Below are 21973 nucleotides of genomic sequence, written 5' to 3'. Positions count from 1 at the left end.
ATGAAAAAAGCAGGAAACAATGAGCACTGGGGGTGGGCATCTGGATGGATCAGGATATGTTTGGGGCTAGGTCAAATAGTCTTGTAAAATTCTTGCCATTCTACACACACACACACACACACACACACACACACACACACACACGTGCGCTCATTCCTCATTTATAACATGGGGATAAGGTAGACATACATATTCAAGGTGATTTTATAAGCCTATAACATTTAACATTAGTAATCCTATATTAAATCTGGAAGCACGTCCTTGTCAGCCTGGGCTACATAGTAACTCCAGAAAAAATGGAGGGGAAAATGGAATCAAGGGTTTCCGCCATAAAAACCCCCGCAACAACCTATCCAATGTAGGGCAGCCAAGAACTGAAACAGAGGCACTAAGGATTCCAGCAGATGTCTAAAACCTATCTGATATGTTCACATAATGTTCATACACTTAGTGGGTGTTGGAATGAATCAGTAGCATAAAAAACTGGGGAAATTGTTTTACTTTTCTGCTTTTTAAACAGGTCTCACTCAGTAGCCTTGGTCAGTATTGAATTATGTGTTAGGATCAAAGTGCACCATGCCCAGCAAAAAAAAAAAAAGCTATGAAGGAAATTAAAATGGCAAAAATATAGCATACGACACACATAAATAAGTGCAATAATAACTTAAACATTAGGGCTCGAGACAGGGTCTCATCCAGACCAGACTGAGCAAACTAATTATGTAGCCAAAATTATGTGACAAAACAATCCTGAGGATGAATTGTATATGGATCAGAGGCTGCTGATCTCATTCTTCAGGATATGAAACTGACACACATTTGAAACCCAGTACCTAGGAACCATGAAGTGGCAATCAAGAGAAAAACAATGGTCCCATGAGAATACGAATGGAAGGAATGAGCTGGCCCTTAATTTGCTTTTGCTTGTTTATAGGCCTTGACTTTTCAAATTATGACCCAACTATTAAGACATCATAAAGCAATAGAGTAGGCATTCAATAAGGAGCAGGCACTTTTATCTAATCTCACCCCACCACTACCACTGCAGCCCCAATCCTTCCATTCAAAATGTAGGTGCTCTTCTGTTCGCACCATTCCTAACCAAGTATGACAGGAAAAACTTCAGTTTCAGTGGGCATCTTTATTGTTCAATAGATCAACTCCAAACCTACAGCTGGAATCTCACCGTTATTTCCATGCTGTCATGAACAGTGACAAAGCTAACCAGAGGCTACATACAGCGAAGAGAGCTAAGCTTTTACAGCTCACTTCCTTTCACAGGCAGAGTATAAATAGATGCCCTCTACAATGCACAATGGTTTTAGTCACTAAGGAATTTAAATGGGATCTTGAACGTAGTAGATGAATCCCGATGCAGTAAAGACGAGCTGAGATGCTGTGCAGCTGCTTAGGGTTCCTGGTGCTGCGTCTTGGCCACTAGCTGCACTAACACCAAATGGAGATGCGGAAAACACTAGGTCGACTTAGGGGCTGTGCACAGGAACCAAAGGCAGGAAAATACTAAACATTGCTGAGAGCATCCACCCCAGGAAGGACTTTACCTGTTTGAGAAAGCACACACAGAAACAGCATTATTATAAGTCCCACTAAAGGTACATCTATCTGCCAGCTCTTCATTAGGTTATAGGGCAGAAGTTAAAAACTTCTGCATTCTGGGTCCCAGGTCAACTAGACCGTGCTCCTACCTTCCCTCCCACCAAGTAGAAGCAGGAACTTTATTTGTGCTACCTCGTTCATGTGAATGCTAGTGACAGCACTGCCCCAAGCTCTACTCTGCCCCACTTCTCAGAATGCAGTCCTCACCCTACTTCAAATAAGCCAAAACCTGGAGAATAACCTCACCTTCCAGGAGCTCTAGACTGGCGCCGCCCCCAGTGCTCACATGGCTGACTTTATCCTCTGTGTTCCATTTGGCACAGCAAGTGGCGGTGTCTCCGCCTCCTGTTGAATGAAGAACAGAGGCGAAATGTTCTTGGCACCAAAACTAACAGTGTGGTTCCCAACCCAAAATGCAGTTAATGAACCACTCCCCTCCCACCAAGAGAATCCCCTATGAATGACACCTCTATGGGCTAGCAGAACCAAGAGACCCGGAAAATGCCTTCCCCTGAACATAACTCTGCCACATGTCAATGGGAGTTTAGTACAGGACCCCTTACCTATGATAGTGATGCAGCCCCTAGACGTGGCTTTCACCACCTCATCCATGAGGGACTTGGTTCCCCTGGCAAAGGCTTCCCATTCAAATACCCCAACAGGACCGTTCCAAACAATCTGCTTAGCTCGAGCCACAGCCTCAGCATATTTCTTACTGCTCTCAGTACCACAGTCCAAGCCCTGGAGGGTAGAATTAAGAAGATAAATGTCAAGAAAAAGTTACTGGGAACAATTATCACCTCCACCGAGACCATAATGCAAGGCCAAACATCCATAAATAATGATGCACACCCTTAATCCCAGCATGTGAGAGGCAGAGGCAAGCACATCTGAGATCAAAGCCAAACTGGTCTGTAGAGTGAGTTCCAAGACAGCCAAGGCTACAGAGAAACCCTGCCTTGGAAAACAAAGTTCTTAGTAGAATCAAAATGTACCCTTTAAGGCCCTTTAGCCTATATGTATGTGGCCTTTGACATAAACATTCAGTGGTAATCAAGTAAGGGAAAAATCTCATGTTGCTTAACAAAGACATTCTCAATGGCACTGTGACAACCAAGAGCCACATCAGTGGTTCTCAAGCCACAGTGATTCTGCCTATCAAAAAGTATGTGCCAATGTCTGAGGACATTTTTGACTGTCAATTTGTCACAACCTGGGGTATACACTAGTGACACACTGTAACTAGTGGCACTTTACATGTCACAGCTAGAACTCCTTGGGATTCCAGTAGAGACTGAGAAACACTGAACCAGATCAGTTGTGTTCAACCCTCCATGTATCAGATCTCCAGGAAGCCATGCTCAGTGTGTTGGATCCCACTCCCATCACCTTTTTTTTTGGAGACAGGATTGTATTGTATACTTTTGACTGGCCTGAAATCTGCTATATACAAAGCTAGCCTTAAATTCAGACCTGCTTGCCTTTGTCCCCAAATACAGGAATGGTATTGAGTGGCATCATGCCTGGTCTGTATGATTTATTTTTATTTCCATGCATGTGTGTATGGTGACCCACAGAAGCCAGCAAGAGCATTGGATCCCCTGGAACTGGAGTTAAAGTAGTTGTGAGTCACCCAATGTGGATTCTAGGAACCTAACTCTCCCCCTAACCGCTAAGCAATCTCTCCAAACCCCAGACCCCAAATCTGCCTATTAAAAACAATTTCCCAAAATGATGATTGAGGAACACACTGAGATCACCATGATATGACTTTATATAGTTATCAAACTAAAGGTCTAATGGCACACCAGTAGTTAATAAGTAATTACTAAGTAGAGGCAGGGTATTAAGTTTAAGGTCCACCTAGGCTATACAAATCTAGACCCCTATGAAGATGAAAATGAAAAGGTATTTGGTACCAGACTATAGTCAATTTTAAACCTTTCATATACATATATTTTTCATACATTCCTTACAATTAAGCCTATTTTCATTACCTTTTTTGGTTTTTTTTCTTTTTTCTTTTTTTTTTTTGGTTCTTTTTTTTTGGAGCTGGAGACCGAACCCAGGGCCTTGCGCTTCCTAGGTAAGCGCTCTACCACTGAGCTAAATCCCCAGCCCTGTTTTTTTTTCTTTTAAACAGAGTTCCTATCTTGTTCCCCTGGCTGTCCTGTAGACCAGGCTGGCCTCCAACTCAGAAATCCTCCTGCCTCTGCCTCCCAAGTGTTGTGATAAAAGGCAAGTACCACCACTGCCTAGCCACTTTGATTATGTTTTGAGGAAGTTTTTAACTTTTATCTCTTATGATTATTGTTATTGTGGGAACATGTACATATCATGTAGAAGTCAGAATGACTTTTGGAAAAGCTTCCTCCTTCCAGTGCAGGTCCCACATATATAGCTCAGGTCCGGCAAGTCATCTCACCGATCTGTTTACAATGGCTTGTGGCCATTAGCACTGTGATCCAGAACAGTTCAAACCATGAAAGTACACAGTACTATCTCCAGCACACAGTGCTAAATGTGCACTGAAAAAGAATCAAGTGGGTTTGCCCTCTCATTGAGGAAAACAGCAGCCATCTGCTAGCACTGCTTTTACCCTTTGCCCTTGGGTGCCCATTGTTCTTGGACAGTTCCCATGGAGACTAAGTAACATGCATGTTAGAGGGGAGAGCTCAGTGGTAGCTCACTTCATAACATCTGAGGCCCACAGATGGATCTCCAATGCCACAAAAAAAAAAATCTGTTAAGATGAATGAATGATACCAAAAATTTCTGATCCCTTACATAAGCAAACACCAGCTAACTCACCATCCAGCCAGCAGGTATACCAGAGGCCACAGTAGCTTGGCCAGTCTTTGCATTCTCATCAAATTTGTCAGCAGTGACAAAGTCAACAGGCAAGGTAATCTTCACACCATTTTTCTCAGCTTTGGCCATGAGATCTTTGACAATCTTGGCTCCCTCTTCATCATACAGAGATGTGCCAATCTACACGAGAGGCAAGGAGATGAAGCGCTTATACAGGAACACAACTGACTCATAAAACTGAGAGGAACATAACACACTATAAAGCTGTGATTCTCCACCTTCCTAATGTTGAGACCCTTAAATATTGTCTTTGCTACTTTATAATTGTAATTCTGCTGCTGTCGTGAATTGTAATGTAAATATGTGATGTGCAGATAATCTGATCTGCAGTCCCTGTGAAAGGGTCTTTTTTTTTTTAACCCACCCAGGACTCACAACCTATAGGTTGAGAACCATAGCTATAAATTCAGGGACAAAAGCAACTTCAGACAGAAGGAGAAGGAAAATCTTCTTAGGATTCACATTACGTTTACAAAACGGCTCATTAGCAAACCATTTCACAGCCACTTGCCATTGGCTCCCTACCTCCATGTTGTTGAGCACCTTAAGGAAGGTAAAAGCCATTCCCCCACCGATGATCATCTCATTGACTTTGTCTAGCATATTATTGATCAGCTGGATCTTGTCTGCAACTTTAGCTCTAGAAGAGAAAGCAAGAATCAGCAACGCAAGCACAATCGAGTGGACTGCTAGCACGCAAAGCCACAGCAGGATAGCAACAAAAGCAGTGCCTAAATGTGCCATGTTTCTCTAACCCTCTGTACTTGGATCCTAAACGTGCCATGTTCCTCTAACCCTCTATACTTGGATCCATGTATAAAGCCCTGGGTTATCCTCAGCACCATAAACAGAAAAGCAAAACTTCCCTATCTAAACAACCATGCTCCAATCCAAAATTCACAAAGCCCAGGTTGCCAGATTAGTAACTGAGGGTATGAATGAAAATAGTCTCTGTAGACTCCTATTTGCACGCTTAGTCCACAGTAGAACTGTCTGGAAAGGATGAGGTGTGGCCTTGTTGGGAGGAATGTCACTTGGCTTTAAGGTTTCCAAATCCTATACTAGGCTATGTGTTTCTCTGCCTACTGCCTATAGATCAGGGTTCATACTATCCTTCAAAATCTTTCAATAGATCCCCTGTGGTAAGACTGCTGTTTCATTCAGGCTTATTCTGAAATCTGAATACCACCAGCAGGGGGCATTCACTCCCGTATTCCAGATTCCCATATTCAGAACAAAGCCAGATAGCTCAAATGTTAATGTGAAGAAGCCAAAGACCAAAGTCTAATGCTTTTAACTCATTTTAAAAGGTTCAATGTTTCCAGGATTTTAAAACACAAAACCCTATACCCATCTTGTTTTCTCTAAGGAACCTGAAACATAGCTCATGAAGTCTAGAGAGCAACTATGTTATGTGAAACTGAAACAATTCTAGAGCATTTCATCAGGAAATGCTGAGTATACTTTAGTCATGGAGGGTGGGGTGAACAGTCCAAGGGTCATGGACCTCTAATACCTAACAGCTATGCTAAGTAAAATGAAGCTTTCTCATCCAAGCAGGTCAAGTTCCTTGTTCCTCTACCAGATGATCAGTCCTGCATCGCTGACTTTAGTAAACAGTCCCTTTTTAAAATTGCCCTCCATTACCCAATGTTATAGCCACTACCAGGCTAATATTATTTAAAGTATGATCCAAAAGTTTTCTTCATACCCTCCCAAGATAGCCAGGAAGGGTCGCTCTGGACTCTCCAAAGCCTTGGCAAAGTAGTTCAGCTCCTTCTTCATCAAAAATCCACCAGCCTTCTGTGGCAGATTCACACCCACCATGGAACTAGGGAAAAACAGGAAAAAAAATGTATTCAAAATCCAGCCAAATAATACCATTTCCCCACCCAGAATGCTTTCATCACTTCTAAGATACTAAGAGACTACGGTTTCATTCTTAAATTGCAATAAAGCCACTTATATCTTAGGTAACTTTCCTGACTAATAATTTACAATCAAGGATAAAAAAAAACAATGGAATGAGGTAGAGTTTAAGATACCCAGGTAAAGGGTTGGAAAGATGGCTCAGCAGTTAGGATCATTTGCTGTTCTTGCAGAGGACCTGGATCAGAACGCAGTACCCAAAACAAAGTGCAGCTCAAAAACTCTACAACCCCCAGGCAAAAAAAAGCCCTCTTCTGGCCTCTGAGGGCACTGCATGAACACAGTGCAGAGAGAGACAAAGGCAAAACACAATAGTAGGAATAGTTTTTAGGGGCTGGAGAGTTGGCTCAGTGGTTAAGAGCACTGACTGCTCTTCCAGAGGTCCTGAGTTCAATTCCCAGCAACCACATGGTGGCTCACAACCATCTGTAATGGGATCTGATGCCCTCTTCTGGTGTGTCTGAAGACAGCTACAGTGTACCCACATACATAAAATAAAGAAATAATTCTTTGAAAAAGTCTTTAATAGGTCAAAGATTAAATCAGTATATAATCAACATACATGTTTTCAAAGGTAAAAAAATTCTACACAAGGAATCCAAAGTTAGAGAAACCTATTCCTGAAGTTATATAAGCTAATAATTATCACTCAAATTTTATCTCTATTTCTATTTGAATCAGGACATTTAAAGGGCCATATAGCTCTACGTAGAGATAGAAGTTAAATATATATCTCCTGGTTTTTTTTTTTATTGTTAACTTAAGACAACCTAGAGTTCCCTGGAAGAGGGACCTTCCTGCTCAAAATTAGCCTGTGGACATGTTTGTGAGGCATTGTTCTGATTGCTAAATGATGTAGGAGGGTCCAGACCAAGACGGATGGTACCATCCCTAGGCTGTTCATCCTGGACTATATAAGAAAACTGGCTGGCACTGGTGGCATGGTAGTCGATGCTTTTAATCCGAGTTCAAGGCCAGCTTGGGTCTACATAGTCAGTTCCAAGGTAACTAGGGCTAGAACATGAGACTGCCTCAAGAAATGAAAAGGTAGCCAAATATGAGCCACTGAATAAGCCAGTAAGCAAAGCCTGAATTCTGTTCTTGGTTTCTTTCAAAGATGGATTATGATCTAAAGGCTTACGCCAAGTAAACCTTTCTTCCCATAATTTGCTTTTGAGTGTCTAAATCACAACAGACACAATAGAAGATGGTAATCTCTAAAAACAGCCCAGAATTTGAATGGCTCGGGTGCCCAATATCATTCAACTCTGCATAGTACTGACAAGGTTCTTTTCGGTACCTGTGGGCTCTGTGTGCAGTCCCAAAAGCATCATTGACATAGACATCTCCAAGTTTGGACAGGGAGGCTCGGAAAGCATCAATTTTAGCTGGCTCAGCTTTAACCTGCAGAGAAAAATTTAAAAAGGAAAATCCTATGTAGAAAATGTTGATGACTCCAAAAAACTTCAAAAGCATTTCAGGCCACCAACAATCCTCTTGAACACTTTTAAGACCCTGAGTTAGTAGGACAACAAGTTTTACAGCTGGCAACATGGTCAGTCCTTTGATTTTTTTTTTTTAAAGATTTTACTTATTATTATATGAGTACCCTGTAGCTATCTTCAGACACACCAGAAGAGGGCATCAGATCCCACTACAGATGGTTGTGAACCACCATGTGGTGGCTGGGATTTGAACTCAGGACCTTTGGAAGAGCCACTAGTGCTCTTAACCGCTGAGCCATCTCTCCAGCCCCCTATGATTATTTATCCCCTGAAAACTATGCACATGTGTACATAACATATGCACACACACTAAATACATAACAAAATTTTCAAAACAAAAATGTTTGAGGGAAAAATAAGACAAATTGAAAGCTTTTGATGAAAAAGATGCCATAGAAACAATCAGGACAATCCTCATTTTTGACCTGTCAATGGGTACAAGGAAGGTAATATTAATTCTAATAATGTAGACACACTGAATAGCACTCAATTGAGGGTGGACAGATGGCCCCGTGGTTAAGAGCACTTGCTGCTTCTCCAGAGCTCCACATGAGCTCACAATTGCCTGTATCTCCAGTGTCCCAACACCCGCCTGTGGCCCTCTTCATGCATGTGTAGACACATATGCTCATACATATACATAACGAAAATAAAATAAACTTTTTAAATTGAATTGTCCTCGTATTTGTGTCCAGTTTGAACTTTTAGGCATTCTAAGCCATTAGACTCTGAATAGCGACTGACTCAACTCAGACACAAGTATAGTCAGTTCATTGATTCCTGAATAAACTGATCATTCTGCATCAACTTTCCAGCTGCTCCTGCCATTTCTAAGCACAACAGTTTTTGAGTCTTGAGTTTCAGTTTAAAAGGGCACCAAATTTTAGGTCAGCATTTAACTAGCAGTACTGTAGCAAGCACGCCAAAGCAGGATAGGGCCAAGCTCAGGGCCAGTGCTGCTAAGAAAAGAAACTGCTTGAATGCAAGCACTCAAGATGCCTTAAGAAATGTCAGAGGTCAAAGGGGAACTGATGCCTCAAAGCCACTTGTTCTCATACCAAAAGAGAAAATACTAGGAAGGGCCACTAAGTGTCCCTTCTAACCAAAGGGTAGATCCAACATCATGCTCAAAAAGGTGCTTTTAACAGTTTTAGTAGTTGAATTCTGCTGTCAGGCCTAGTAACCAGTGCGGTGGATTATCTACAACAGCCTTTCTCGGATAATGGCAGGGGAGTAGATCCAAACTGTATACAGATGACTACATGGCCCAAGGTCTACAACATTTACCATGTGGATCTTTGTAGGAAAAGCTTATGGATCTAATGGGCTTCATAAACTATAAGCCCAGCAACAGTGACTTCAGCAAAATGACTGCCTTTCTGAAGCCCCTTTCTTTAGCAAATGAGGATGCCACCTGTGCCTACTTATGTTAGAGACTCAATGAAAACACTGTACTTCATTTTAAAATGCCTTCAGCCAGGTGTGGGAGGAGATCACTAACCCTAGCACTAGGAATATGGAAATGAGCAGGAGTTCAAGGTCATCCTAGGCTATATCAGTTCACCACAGGACCTACATAGAGACCTTATCTCAAACCACACCTAGCCAGGTCAAAACAGAAATGCCTTAAGGTCATCTCACTGTTACCATTACATTCACTCGATATTTGTATTATCCAATCGAATTCATGTGGTTTTCTCAAAGGCATTTCAACTGTGAACAGAGAGCTTCTGCACTGGTCACATGCCAATACTTGACCAGACCAGATTATGCCGTTCGTATACTCTGGTAATCCTGAATAGCTCATGCTGTGCTTTTATACAATTGTACCCAGCGCATTGTTCACTGCCACTGAGCCACATCAGAATCCCCCATCTATTCTTTCCTCAGGGCCTCATGCAAATTGAGGCCCTAAGGCCCAATAATATCAAAACCACAGGTCCTACCTTGTTCCCAGAAGCATCTTTTCCCTTCCCTTCTTCCTCTACATGAAAGCGGAGGTTCTCCAGGAGGATGACAGTCCCAGCCGCTGGGTTGGCACAGGCATTCTCTACTTCTGAGCCCACACAATCCTTCAAGAACAGAACATCCCTGGGGGAGGGGAGCAAGAGATGAAGAGGCTAGAGTCGCCTGAAAGCTGAGAACCAGTGGCAGCCTGGTGAGCATCTCACCTCCCAGCTCGCCAGTACCCCAGCCCTGGACTCACTTGCCCAGCAGAGATTTGAGTTCTGCAGCAACTGGCTCTAAGGAGTACTTGTCGGGCATGGGCACACCATCAGGACGGCCCAGGTGGCTCATAAGCACAACCGACTTGGCTCCATTGTCCAAGCAGAATTTGATGCTTGGGACAGCAGCCTTGATCCTATAAGCAAGGAAAGACAGAAGACAAAACAAGTTATTCCTAGGAATTGGCAGAAACTATTTTAACTCATAACTTCATAAAATAAAGCCCCCTTTCTTCTCCCAAGTTTCCTCTAGTCACACACTTGCAGAATTCTTATGAATTCACACAAGCCTGCCACCTGGACTTACATAGTCTCACTGTGGATCTGATCTTCATGCAGAAAAGAACTTAGCAAGCCAGAAGCTGCTGTCTCTAGCAGCACCTGTATGGATTAGCTGATTTAGGAGCTGGGGATGCACCTCAGTTAGAAAAGCACTTCCCTGGCATGCACAAAGCCCTGGGACCATCAGCAGTACCACAAACTGCACACAGTGATGCACATCTGTGATCCCAGCACTTGGGAGGTAGAGGAAAGAAAGGCTCAGAAGTTCAAGATCATCCGCAGTAAGTAACCGCAACTTTGAGGCCAGCCTGGGATACATAAGGCCATGTCTGTAAACGAATAACCTCGGCTTTTAAAGTGTCCCCTCAGTTCTGGTAACAGCTGTCCACTGTTTCTATACTCTGTATAAGTGAGGTAATCAGGATAACACCTGCTCCCTAATTCTAAAATGAGTAGTTGCTAGGTAGAGGGTACCTTTGAGACCAGAGCCACTTATTCAGACCCAAAGGAAATGAAATTAACATACAAAAAGATACCTGTAGCCTAAAGTTTATTATAGCATTGTTCACAATGGCTAAAACAAGATTCCACCTCACTGCCAATCAGCAGATGAATGGAGAAAACAAGGTCCCATTCAGTCATAAAAAAAAAAAAAAAAAAAAACAGGGTTGGGGATTTAGCTCAGTGGTAGAGCGCTTGCCTAGGAAGCGCAAGGCCCTGGGTTCGGTCCCAAGCTCCGGAAAAAAAGAACCAAAAATAAATAAATAATAAAAACACACACACACACACACGTTTATAAATAAATATTTTTTAAGACTTATTCATTTATTATATATAAGTACATTGTAGCTATCTTCAGATACACCAGAAGAGGGCATCAGATCTCTTTACAGATGGTTGTGAGCCACCATGTGGTTTCTAGGAATTGAACTCAGGACCTCTGGAAGAGTAGTCGGGTGCTCTTAACCCTGAGCCATCTCTCCAGCCCCCCCCCCACACACACACATGTTTAAAATGTAATTGAAAATGAAGAGCTGGGCTATGTAGAATACGCCTTTAACCCAGCACTTGGAAGGCCAAAGCAAGAGGATCCCTAGCTCAAGCCCAGCATAAATGCAAACAATAAAATAGTCTTTCTTTTCTCAAACGCAACAGGACTATTAACCTATCTGGGCTATTTAGAACAAACCCTGGTAAAACTATATGTAACCTTAAAAATTACTAATATTAAGTTATCTTACATAGCTTGTTTTGTAAGAAAAGAGAATTCGCACTTAACTTCAATGTTCTTTTTTAAAAAGTAGTAACTCCAAGTCCCTTAAAAATTTTAAAACAAGGATTCTCTCAGGATGTTTTTGCTGGTAGTAAGTGAAGGGTTATTTCTGGAGGCTGGGGTGAGGTCTGGAATTTTCTGTCTAGTTTTGTTTTTGTTTCTTTAATTCTTCAAAGATTTCATACAATGTATGTTGACCCTATTCGCCCCTTACTTGCTTTGGTTCATTGAGACACGTTTCTGTATATAGCCTAGCATGGCCTGAAACTGGCTTTGTAAAAACTGGGGCTGTTTTCTACTTCAACTCATGGTCCTCGTCAATCCAGATTCCCAGGCGCTAAGATACACCATTCTAACAATCTAGGTTTCGGGGGTCGTTTGTTTGTTTTGCTTTGTTTTGAGAAGGCGCTAAGATACACCATTCTAACAATCTAGGTTTCCGGGGGTCGTTTGTTTGTTTTGCTTTGTTTTGAGACAGAGTCTCTCTATAGACCTGGCTATCCTAGGGCTCTTTGTGTTAAGTTGTCTTTAGTCTCAAGATATGTCTGCCTCTGCCTCCCAAGGGCTGGACTACCTATACGTCACCACACCCTGCTTAGGATCGTTTGTTATACTATGTTTTTGTAAATTTAGAATATTAATTCCCACACTGGTAAGCAAGGTTAGTAAATCAAAACCATGGCTTCAATTGCTATACTGGCAGTGTGAAAAGAAAGGAATCTGTACTCCATATACTCAACTTAAACCTAAGCTGGGTTTAAAAGGAATCTTACCTTTGGTTATTCGTTATCTGGTTGTTCTTCATAGGAACATTGAAGTCCACCCTAGAAAAGAAAAAGGCTTCAGTTTCCTAGCCATGATCATCGATGCAGTTAAAATAAAAGATAGAGGGTTAGCAAGATGGCTTAGGGTACAGGCACTTATTGCTAAGTTTGACACCCTGAGTTCTATCCCCAATACCCATGGGAAGAAAGCAAGTTACCATCTGAGCTCCACAAGTGCCCGAGCTTAATTCTCTGTTCAGCATGATGGTACTTGTACCAGTCTGAGGGGGTGACGGAGGCTAATAAGTAACACCACACCTGGATCCCAATTATTTTGCTACTGCTTCTGGCTCCCTGTGAAAACATCCCCCAAAGAAAGGAAATCCGAAGCACACCAAGAGAATCCTTTCTAGAGAATGCCTGACACATTAATAATAGGAAAAACCTAGGCTCCAGTACCCAATTTACACAATGCTCTTCAATATAAAATAAGATAACTGACTTTCAAAAATCCTGAGGGAAAAAAAGAGATGGGCCTCAGCCCATTGACAAACAGGCAAGTAGGAGGCATGATCCAAATGCAAGCTAATACATTGAAGCTGTCCCTTTTGACCCAACAGATAACTGCTTTTTTTTGTGGTGGTACTAGGGATTGAACCTGGGGACCTTAGCAGACACCCCCAGCCCTGTTTTACCATTAGAAACCAATTCTGAACACTTTCCGCACAGTGGCTGATTTTAACGTCTCAGTTCTGTCTGCCATGATTGAGACACACTCATTCTGCCATGTAGCTGGCTTTCATTCATCTCCTGAATGAATACTGAGATCAGTGTATACCAAGGCATCCACCCTAAGACAATTTTAAATGAACTTTTCTTAAATCTGTGAAATGATTATAGTGTCTGCCTCATAGTTGAAAATGTCAAAAGGCTTAGAAGTGGCACACAGTACCACAGGTATTAGTTATTATATGCCATTGATTCCCTAAACTAGAACTGCTATTTGAAAAGAACCGTAGTATAAGCACTACTTTTGGTAGCACTCACTGAGGGACTGCAATAAGGGGTCAAGACTGCTACTGTCCTTCATTGTAGAACTGTTTCCCTCTGCCTTTTTCACTGGTCTTTCCTGTCTGCAGCAGTGACCACAAATCCTGCAGCTCACTGGCTGAACACTAATCTACCTCACCAAGGAGCTTGAAGGACAGACTTCCTGATTCAGACTTAAGAATGCCTTTAAAATTAAAAGGCAATGTGCCTCTAGTTGGTTTCAGGCACTTAAGGCATCCTCTTTAAATATCCTAAGCAGGCCCCTGCTAGCCTTGAAGTGCAGCCCAAAGCAGATCAAATATCCTACTACCATGACTAAGTTCCCCTCTTGCAGCCTCTCAGTAAAGCTAATGGACGAAAGGGTTAACTTAAGGGCACAGGGTGAGTAGTGCCGCTCCCTGCACCCAGAACAGGAAGGAATGCCTTTGGGCTAAAATATCCAACCATCTGTGGCTTCTGTCCAAGCTGTGATGGCATCGGCTTACTGATGAAACTGGATTAGTTCTCACTGACTCTTGATTACCTTTGACCTTCACACTCCTACACTTACAACTTGGCCTTTAGCTTCTCTTCTGAAGACTCCAAAGCAGGAACAGCATTACCTGTACATGTCTTGTTCACGTGTGTGTGGGTGTGTGTGTATGTGTGTGTGTGTGTATACACATACATACATGCTGAGTATATATACATCCTTATACATAAATGCTGGGGAAAACTGACTTTCTGTACAGTCTTTGCAATCTTCTACAACTTTGTAATTACTACAAAATAAAACTTTTTCAAAGTGGAGAGGTCGTGGCTAAAACATATATCACACACCTTTAATCCCAGCCCTCAGGAGGCAGAGACAAGTTTGAGTGCAGCCTGGTCTACATACAGAGTTCCAGGACAACCAGGGCTAGAGTGAACCCCTGCCTCAAAAAAACAAAGAAATAAAACAAAAACTTCACAGATAACATTAAATTACAACATCAAGTCTCTGTGGAAATCTCAGGATTCCAGGCCCTTTCCTTCTAAAACCTCAATGGAACCATGCCCGCCATTGACTCGTGGTCTGATTGCTAAATTCCACTGGTGTGAAGATGTCTGCTCTCCATTTTCTTCTCTTCCCACCAGGGCTATTGCTTTGCAAGTCCCAAAAGAAAACCAGTGGGGTTGGAGGAAGAAAGAGGACAAGAAAGAGAAGTACTTTTACCAGCAAGCAAAGGATGACTAGGAGCCTATGGGTGAGAAGAAAGGAAATGACATGACAGAATCAGCAGGAAATGTACTCACATGGCCTTGTAAAATCAACTAGGGGGAGGCGGAACCTGTTGGGGTTTCTGGCTACTGTTAAAGTTTCTCCAAAAGGAACTGGGGTGTGACTCAGTGGTAGAGTGCTCAAGCACAAAGTAGCTAGTGTTTGACTCCCTAGAACAAAAACTAATAAAAGTTACCAACACTAGTGAGAAGAGTGCCCTTCTACAGGACAGAAAGGAGGCAAGTGAAACAACCACCTCTCAGGAGGCCCCATTTCTGAAGGAAGCACTGCCAGCAACTACCACAAAAGACACTGAAACAAAACGGTATTGAGTTCACCCAGGCATGGCTGCCTAGACTCCTCTGAGAATTAAGCCTACAAGGCAACTCCCTATTCAAGATGCATTAATCTGGAAACAAAGCAACTTCATCACTGTGGCCTAAATACCAACAAGTACAATGTATCCATATTACAAAGGACTGCAAACTCCACCTACCTATCTCAACATGGCCCTGGCTCATCATGTTCAAGTAGCTAAAGAGACCGAAATTCTAGTCCTGGCTCTGCTACAAACTTTCTAGAGTTCAATAACCTTCAACATGCCCTTTTCCGTCAGTAAAACTAGACTAGCCAATCATTTCAAGACTCAAGGTTAACCTAGGAAAAGTGATTTGGGGCAAAAAAGAAAAACTGTTTCCTCCTGTCTCACCCCCCCCAACCAGAGCTAATTCCTTTAAGACAGTTTCCCTGTGTTAGATAGCATAAATCCCGGAACTGCAATTACAGAAAGGCGACCAGCACAATGTCCTACTGTCTTTCAGCAGCTGCATGCATCTGGCAAGGTCAGTCTCAAGCCAGTAATGATATAGTTTAAACCTTTTAAGCTAATTACAAGCCTACATCTACCTGTCTTGGTTTTCACAGGATCAATCTTTTCTCCTTAGAACAGAATGAAAAGCTAGGTAGAACCTCCCCTTTATCTATGATTAGGGTGGCTGGGATTTCTAACTCCATCCTGATTACAAGGGCCTATCCCATTTGGGGCAACACTGTTTTGCATGATAACACACTGGGTTGTTTCTGATTATCAGCACAGTAAGAGAAAATCACCTATCAAGTAATATGTGGCTTTACAATTCTCTAACTCTGGTGCAGAAGCAGGAGAAACTGTTGTGTTAGTATCTAAAGGATGCCCTCACTTGAACTGGCCCAAATTGTCAAAGGGAATAGGATTACACCGTTCACGTACTACCAATCAATCAACCGCTTCCAAAGGTCAGGCAGGCACAGTAGTCAGTCACTGCGACTATCTACGGCCCTTAGAAATTACCATCCTTCGGTCCTATACTTGTCACATGAACAGCCAGGCCCTCCAGTTATGTATCTAATCATCCGTCACTCCTGGCAAAAAATATAGATTATGAAAGGCAGAAATGTAGAAGATGCATGCACGCCAGTGATTCTGTCAGGTAAGGGAGAAGCCAACTTAATCAATGACCAGGGAATCCACATGTGCCGACTAAGAGGGCGCCACGTGCGTGGGAGCCTTCCTCACTTCTGACATCCTGCTTCTCTAGCCACCTCTGAGGGTGAGGTTACAGGCCTCCAACTCCCGGCGGCCACACCCTGCATGTGTCACAATCCTGATGCAAACCCCAAGGCCAGGAGTCCAACGGCAAGGTAGGGCAGCAGAAGCCTGTTACATAAGCTATACCGAGCTTCATCCAGTGGGCCTCACCCTCCCACCCACAATTCTTTGGGGAATGGGACCTCCACTCCAGAGCATTTTGACCAACATCTTTTGGGAAAGAAATCATTTTACCAGGACGAATGAAACGTGGGCGGTTTCGAGTTCGTCACGAATGGTCCAAGGATCTTGGGGGAAGGGAAATTAGCCAAATGACCTTTCAAGGTCCCTCAACTGGGGCCTAGAGATTTGCAGGATAAGCATTAGGTCCAATCTCACTACAAGAGACGAAACCACACTTCGGAAATGGGAAAAGGATTGAGTCCTAGGGATCTGAGCCCTTTCTCGGTTGGATCCACTCCCTAAAGGACACTATTGGTCACTTTTTATGCTATGAGAAGAGCAGTTAGGAAGCATCAAACTCAGGCAGTCTCCGCCATGAGAAACAGCCCTGACCTCCAAACCCAGGACCCCCGAGAGCCAGTTGAAAAGTAAGCACAACTTAGGGTGAACGGAAAAATGTGCTTGCCAAGGCCAAAGCGACTGTGGCCCCGAGGGCTTGAGGGCAGCAGAACAGAATTACCTCATCACGACCCGCTTCCCCTTCACGTCCAGCTTGTCCAAAGTCAGCTTGTTAGAAAGCGACATTTTGGCAACACCGTGAGGTCGAGAGGCCCGGAGGAGAGGAAGAGGAGAACACTGCAGCAGACGTGCGCTTTTGAAGCGTGCAGAATGCCGGGCCGCGGGAGGACCTAAGGGTGCCTGCCCCGCCCCTAAGCCGGCCCCGGGCCCGCCCCTTCCCAGCCTCTGCTTCCAGAAAGCGAAGCAGCAAAGCTGCTATTGGTCGCTGCCCCAAAGGCCTGCCCGATTCCATTGCTCGGCGGTGCTGTCCATCTGCACGAGACTAGTGGGACGTGCGACTTTCATTTGTCACGTCCAGCACGACGCGAGCTGCAGAAACTTCCTGACTAGGGGAGGAGTAGAAGGTGGCGCGAAGGGGCCCCTAAAGAAAGGAGCCGGTTGGCGCCTACCGGTGGATGTGGAATGTGTGCAAGGCCAGAGGCCATTCCAAGTGCCCGCGCGGCTGCTAAAGCGCATGCTCCGGACTGCCTTGGGAAAAGCGCCGCCCCCACCCGGTAGAATTCCCAGGCGCCTTTTCTAGACCTCTGCAAATGTCATCCCCTTTTGGATTCCTCTGCTTTCTCAGCTCCCAAATGGAAGTCCACTTAAGGCCTTCTTGGTAATCGAAACCTCTCAGAAGTCAAAAAAGGACCTGGTCTTCCCCCCGCCCCTTATAATAAAAAGTACAATATAATTGCTGTGGTTACATTATTCATAATGACGAATACATACAGCATGTGTCATGTTAACTAACAATTAAAATTCCTAAGTACGTTCTGTTATTAAAGTTGAAGTAACTGATAGAGAAAGATTTAGTGTCTTCTCAAGACTGCAGAGCTTGTAAGTGATCATTGCAGTCCTGGGCCACTGGGATTTAGACTGCTCTGTGAGTGTAGCTCAGCCGTAAATTGCAGGCCAGAGGCTGTGGATCCAACCTCCGGCACCGGTTAAATTAACCAAAAACACTTTAAATCTCTCCTGACACTAATTTGGGCTAAGGATGCTGCTCAGTGGTAAAGTGCTTGCCTACACTCTGAGGCAGGACAACTACTTAGGAAATTGAAGGGCACATAAGAAATGTAAGCCCTTCTTCACTGGCCTGTTCTTTCCTTTCCACCTCTACTCACTGGCTGACACCCAGGAGTGAGTGGCCAAACCATCTCTGGAAATTACTAAGTTATGTGAAGTAACTCAGAAAGACAATCCCGTGTGTTTTCTACATATGCAGCTCCTGTATAAGCACATATGTGAAGAGGGTAGAGACAGGGCTACCAAAGGGAAAATAATTTTAAGAGAACAAAGGAAGGGGGAAAAAACTGGGTAACAGGAGGCAGTGGCATGAAAGAGACAAAGAACTGCAGCCTACAGAGGAATGCTGAGAGCCCCCATGGTTATCCAATACCAGTAGCACGCTCTGAAATCAAATACATACAAGGGACTTTACAGAGACTGAGAAGGCTGTCCTTACATATTTAGGTACATACATACACACACACACACACACACACACACACACACACACACACACACACGGAAAAAAAGCCATGAATTTGAGAAAGGAGCTGCACCTTTCCTGCTAACCAATGTCACTGACCCTGCATTTTGTCTTTGTGTTTTGTCAACAAGCTAACTGCTTCACTCTGGTGAAACTCTTTTCCATGGTGGATGGCAAGGTCTCCAGGCTCTAAGGACATTGCATAGGTCGCAGTGCCAGCAATACTGAACCAAATGTCCTGATGCCAGTGACAAATCTGTACACATAAGTACTTTTTAATTTTTAGTTTGTCTTCGAGTGTGTAGTTTTTGCCTGCATGTATGTCTGTGTTTAAGATAAACATTCGTTGTTGCCAATCATTTCCATACTTCCTTTCTTTCAACCTTACTGGAAAACAACCCCTGGAAGGTATTTCAAACAAGTCTCTGGACTTCCTATCATGCAGTAGCTATTTCATTCTGGCTGAGTTATCATTGTAGTGAGTCAAACTGTCCTCAGATAAGGTACAATTATATAGTATTGGATATCAAAGAGGAAACCATGCACACAAAGACAATGATTCTTCCCAGTTATTGAGCACTTACTGTTTGTCCAGCACTGCTGACATGACTCACTACTTTGCCTAAGAACTTTATGAAGTAGGTATTGTATCTTAAACACAAGAACACTGAAGATTATAGAGATTGGGAAGCTTTTTCCACTACTGGCCTAAAATAACAGAGAGAAACAGACAACCAACGATGAGAAGAAGTCTGACAACAGAAAAACCTGAAACATAGAGAAATCTACAATTATACACATGAGGTAGGGTAAATATGGACCAGATCCCTTGGGTGTTATACCAATGTTACAGACATTTTTTTCTCCTAACAGAACTGGACAACCCATTCAATACAGCCAGTCACCTCACCAGGAGCTAGTCCCCACCTTCCTTGCTTACAGAAATCCGATTTAATAGAGTGTTGGGTTAGTGACCAGTGCTCAGCAAAGATAGGCTTATCTCCTAGCACCAAAGGATAAATCACTGTTGACCTAAGCTGAGTCTGGTAATCCCATCCCCCACATACCCCTTTGTTACACATTGGTCTGGGAATGGGCAGTGACCCAACTTAGATCAATGAGATAAAAAGGAAAGTAAGTCTGCAGTTCTGGGAACAATGGAGATTAGTAAGAAAAGCAAGCCCTGCACATACATATATTGACCATTTCTAAGTAACAGAAGATGGGAGGTGGGTAGTACCTACGGAGATCTCTCTCTCTCTCTCTCTCTCTCTCTCTCTCTCTCTCTCTCTCTCTCCCTCCCTCCCTTCCTCCCTCCCTCCTTCCCCTCTGTCCCTCCCTCCCTTTTTTTTCTTCCTCCCTCCCTCCCTGTCTCCCTCCCTTCTCCTCCCTCCCACTTCTTCCTTCTCCCCCTTCCCTCCTCTTCCTCTCCCTCTCTGATCCTTCATTCTGGGGACAGCAGCTGCCATATCTTGGGATCACTCAAATACTTTCATGGGGTGGCCCAGATAGTGAGGAACTCAGAGTACCTTTCAACACCAGCATAGAACTGAGTCTTGCTGCCTGCAGATTTATAAAGGAGCCAGCCATCGAAGTGGACACTCCTGCCCCCAAGTCAAACCTTCAGATATCTGCAGCCAAGACATATAATTGCATATAATTACAATCTCAGGAGGTGCTTCCAACTAAAACCAGCTTAGATGTTGTCCAATCCCTGACTCACAGAAAGTCTGAGGTAATATTTATTGTTTGGAAGTGCTAAACTTTGAGGTACTTTATTATTCAGAAATACACAATTAATACAGAGTCTCCACAATGATTTTGTTCTGTAAGACAAAATCATCATCCGAACATTGAGAATGGTGACCTCAAACTACAGAATAACTGAATCCTTAATGACAGCAGCGGTTTACTGACTTAAGTAATCCCAGCATCACTGTACAACCTTCCTTTCTATCATGTCAAATAAACAAACATCTAATGCGAGTAATAATTTGCAGCTGAAACATCTCACTACAGTACAGGGGAGAATTAAATGGCACTCATATGATCAAGTTTACAGTTTTGTAAATCCTTTTTTTTATGATAAGGTCTCACTATGTGGTCCAGGCCACGTTCAAACTCATGACCCTCTTGTGTTAACCTCTTGAGTGCTGGCATTACAGGTATATACCACCACATCTGACTATACATCGTTTTTTAGATATTTCCATGCCTGCTAATATTGGAGTAGATAGTTAAGACCGATTGTCTCACTGAAAGATAATAGAAAAGCTGGATTCATTGGAGGGACAGGTGCTAGAAGCTATGCCAAGGATTGGACCCAGTGCCTCACACACTCCACAAAAACAATGTATTTAAAACAGGGTCTTGCTGTGTCTGCAGCCATGTGTATGCTCGGGCTACAGATGAGGCTTGCCTCTAGTGTCCTCCGCTGTGGTAAAAAGAAGGTCTGGTTGGACCCCAATGAAACCAACGAAATCGCCAATGCCAACTCCGATCAGCAGATCAGGGAGCTGATCAAAGACGGGCTGATCATCCGGAAGCCTGTGACTGTCCTTTCTCGGGCTCGATGCTAGAAGAACACCTTGGCCCGACGGAAGGGCAGGCATGTGGGCATAGGGAAGAGGAAGGGTACTGCCAACGCTCGGGTGCCTGAGAAGGTGACCTGGATGAGAAGGATGAGGATCCTGCACCGGCTTCTCAGGAGATACCGGGAATCTAAGAAGATTGACCGCCATATGTATCACAGCCTGTACCTGAAGGTCAAAGGGAATGTGTTCAAAAACAAGCGGATTCTCATGGAGCACATTCACAAACTGAAGGCAGACAAGGCCCGCTACTGGCTTCAAGAAGCTACTGGCTGAGGAGGCTGAGGCTCGCAGGTCAAAGACCAAAGAAGCACGAAAGCGCTGGGAGGAGCGCCTCCAAGCCAAGAAGGAGGAGATCATCAAGACTCTGTCCAAGGAGGAAGAGAACAAGAAATGAAGCTTCCCTCATGTCTGTACATAGTGGCCAGGCTGTGGCCTCTCGTGGATCAGTCATTAAAATAAAACAAGCCCTTGTCCTTGTCAAAAAAAATTTTTAAAAATTTAAAAAAAAGCAGGGTCTTATTAAAGCTGTTAAGGCAGAACTTCAACTCACTCTGCAGCCCTGACCAGACAAATTTGTGATTCCCTCTGCCCCATGATCCCAAAAACTGAGATTGCAGGCCTGTGCCCTCAGGTCCAGTTTAGCCCAAAACTTTAAAATGTTGTTTATTGTGCCAGGCACACACCTTTAAGCCCAGCACTCAGGAGGAAGAGGCAGGTGGGTCTCTGCGAGTTTCAAGGCCAGCCTGATCTACAGAGTGAGTTACAAGTCGGCTTTGATTGTTAGAAAAGAGAAACTCTGTCTCAAAGAAACAAACAAAAA

The 21973-nt window shown here is 43.5% G+C and overlaps 1 protein-coding gene and 1 pseudogene across 1 annotated transcript; one reads left to right on the top strand and one right to left on the bottom strand.

Annotated features, from left to right (window-relative positions):
* Positions 1-1120: 1120 nt before the first annotated feature.
* Positions 1121-17095, bottom strand: Pgk1 (phosphoglycerate kinase 1). The gene is made up of 11 exons (NM_053291.3): positions 17027-17095; positions 12476-12526; positions 10129-10284; positions 9869-10013; positions 7718-7821; positions 6200-6319; positions 5014-5128; positions 4429-4608; positions 2181-2358; positions 1864-1962; positions 1121-1562 (listed from the first exon to the last, which is right to left on the bottom strand). The coding sequence occupies exons 1-11, from the start codon at positions 17089-17091 to the stop codon at positions 1522-1524; spliced, it is 1254 nt and encodes a 417-aa protein (NP_445743.2). The 5' UTR covers positions 17092-17095; the 3' UTR covers positions 1121-1521.
* A 3836-nt stretch (positions 17096-20931) lies between these two features.
* Rpl19-ps17 (ribosomal protein L19, pseudogene 17) lies at positions 20932-21650 on the top strand (annotated as a pseudogene).
* Positions 21651-21973: the final 323 nt, after the last annotated feature.

Source organism: Rattus norvegicus, chromosome X, assembly GCF_036323735.1.
Source record: "Rattus norvegicus strain BN/NHsdMcwi chromosome X, GRCr8, whole genome shotgun sequence".
Lineage (NCBI taxonomy): Eukaryota > Metazoa > Chordata > Mammalia > Rodentia > Muridae > Rattus > Rattus norvegicus.
This window is presented reverse-complemented; position numbering and strand designations above follow the sequence as displayed.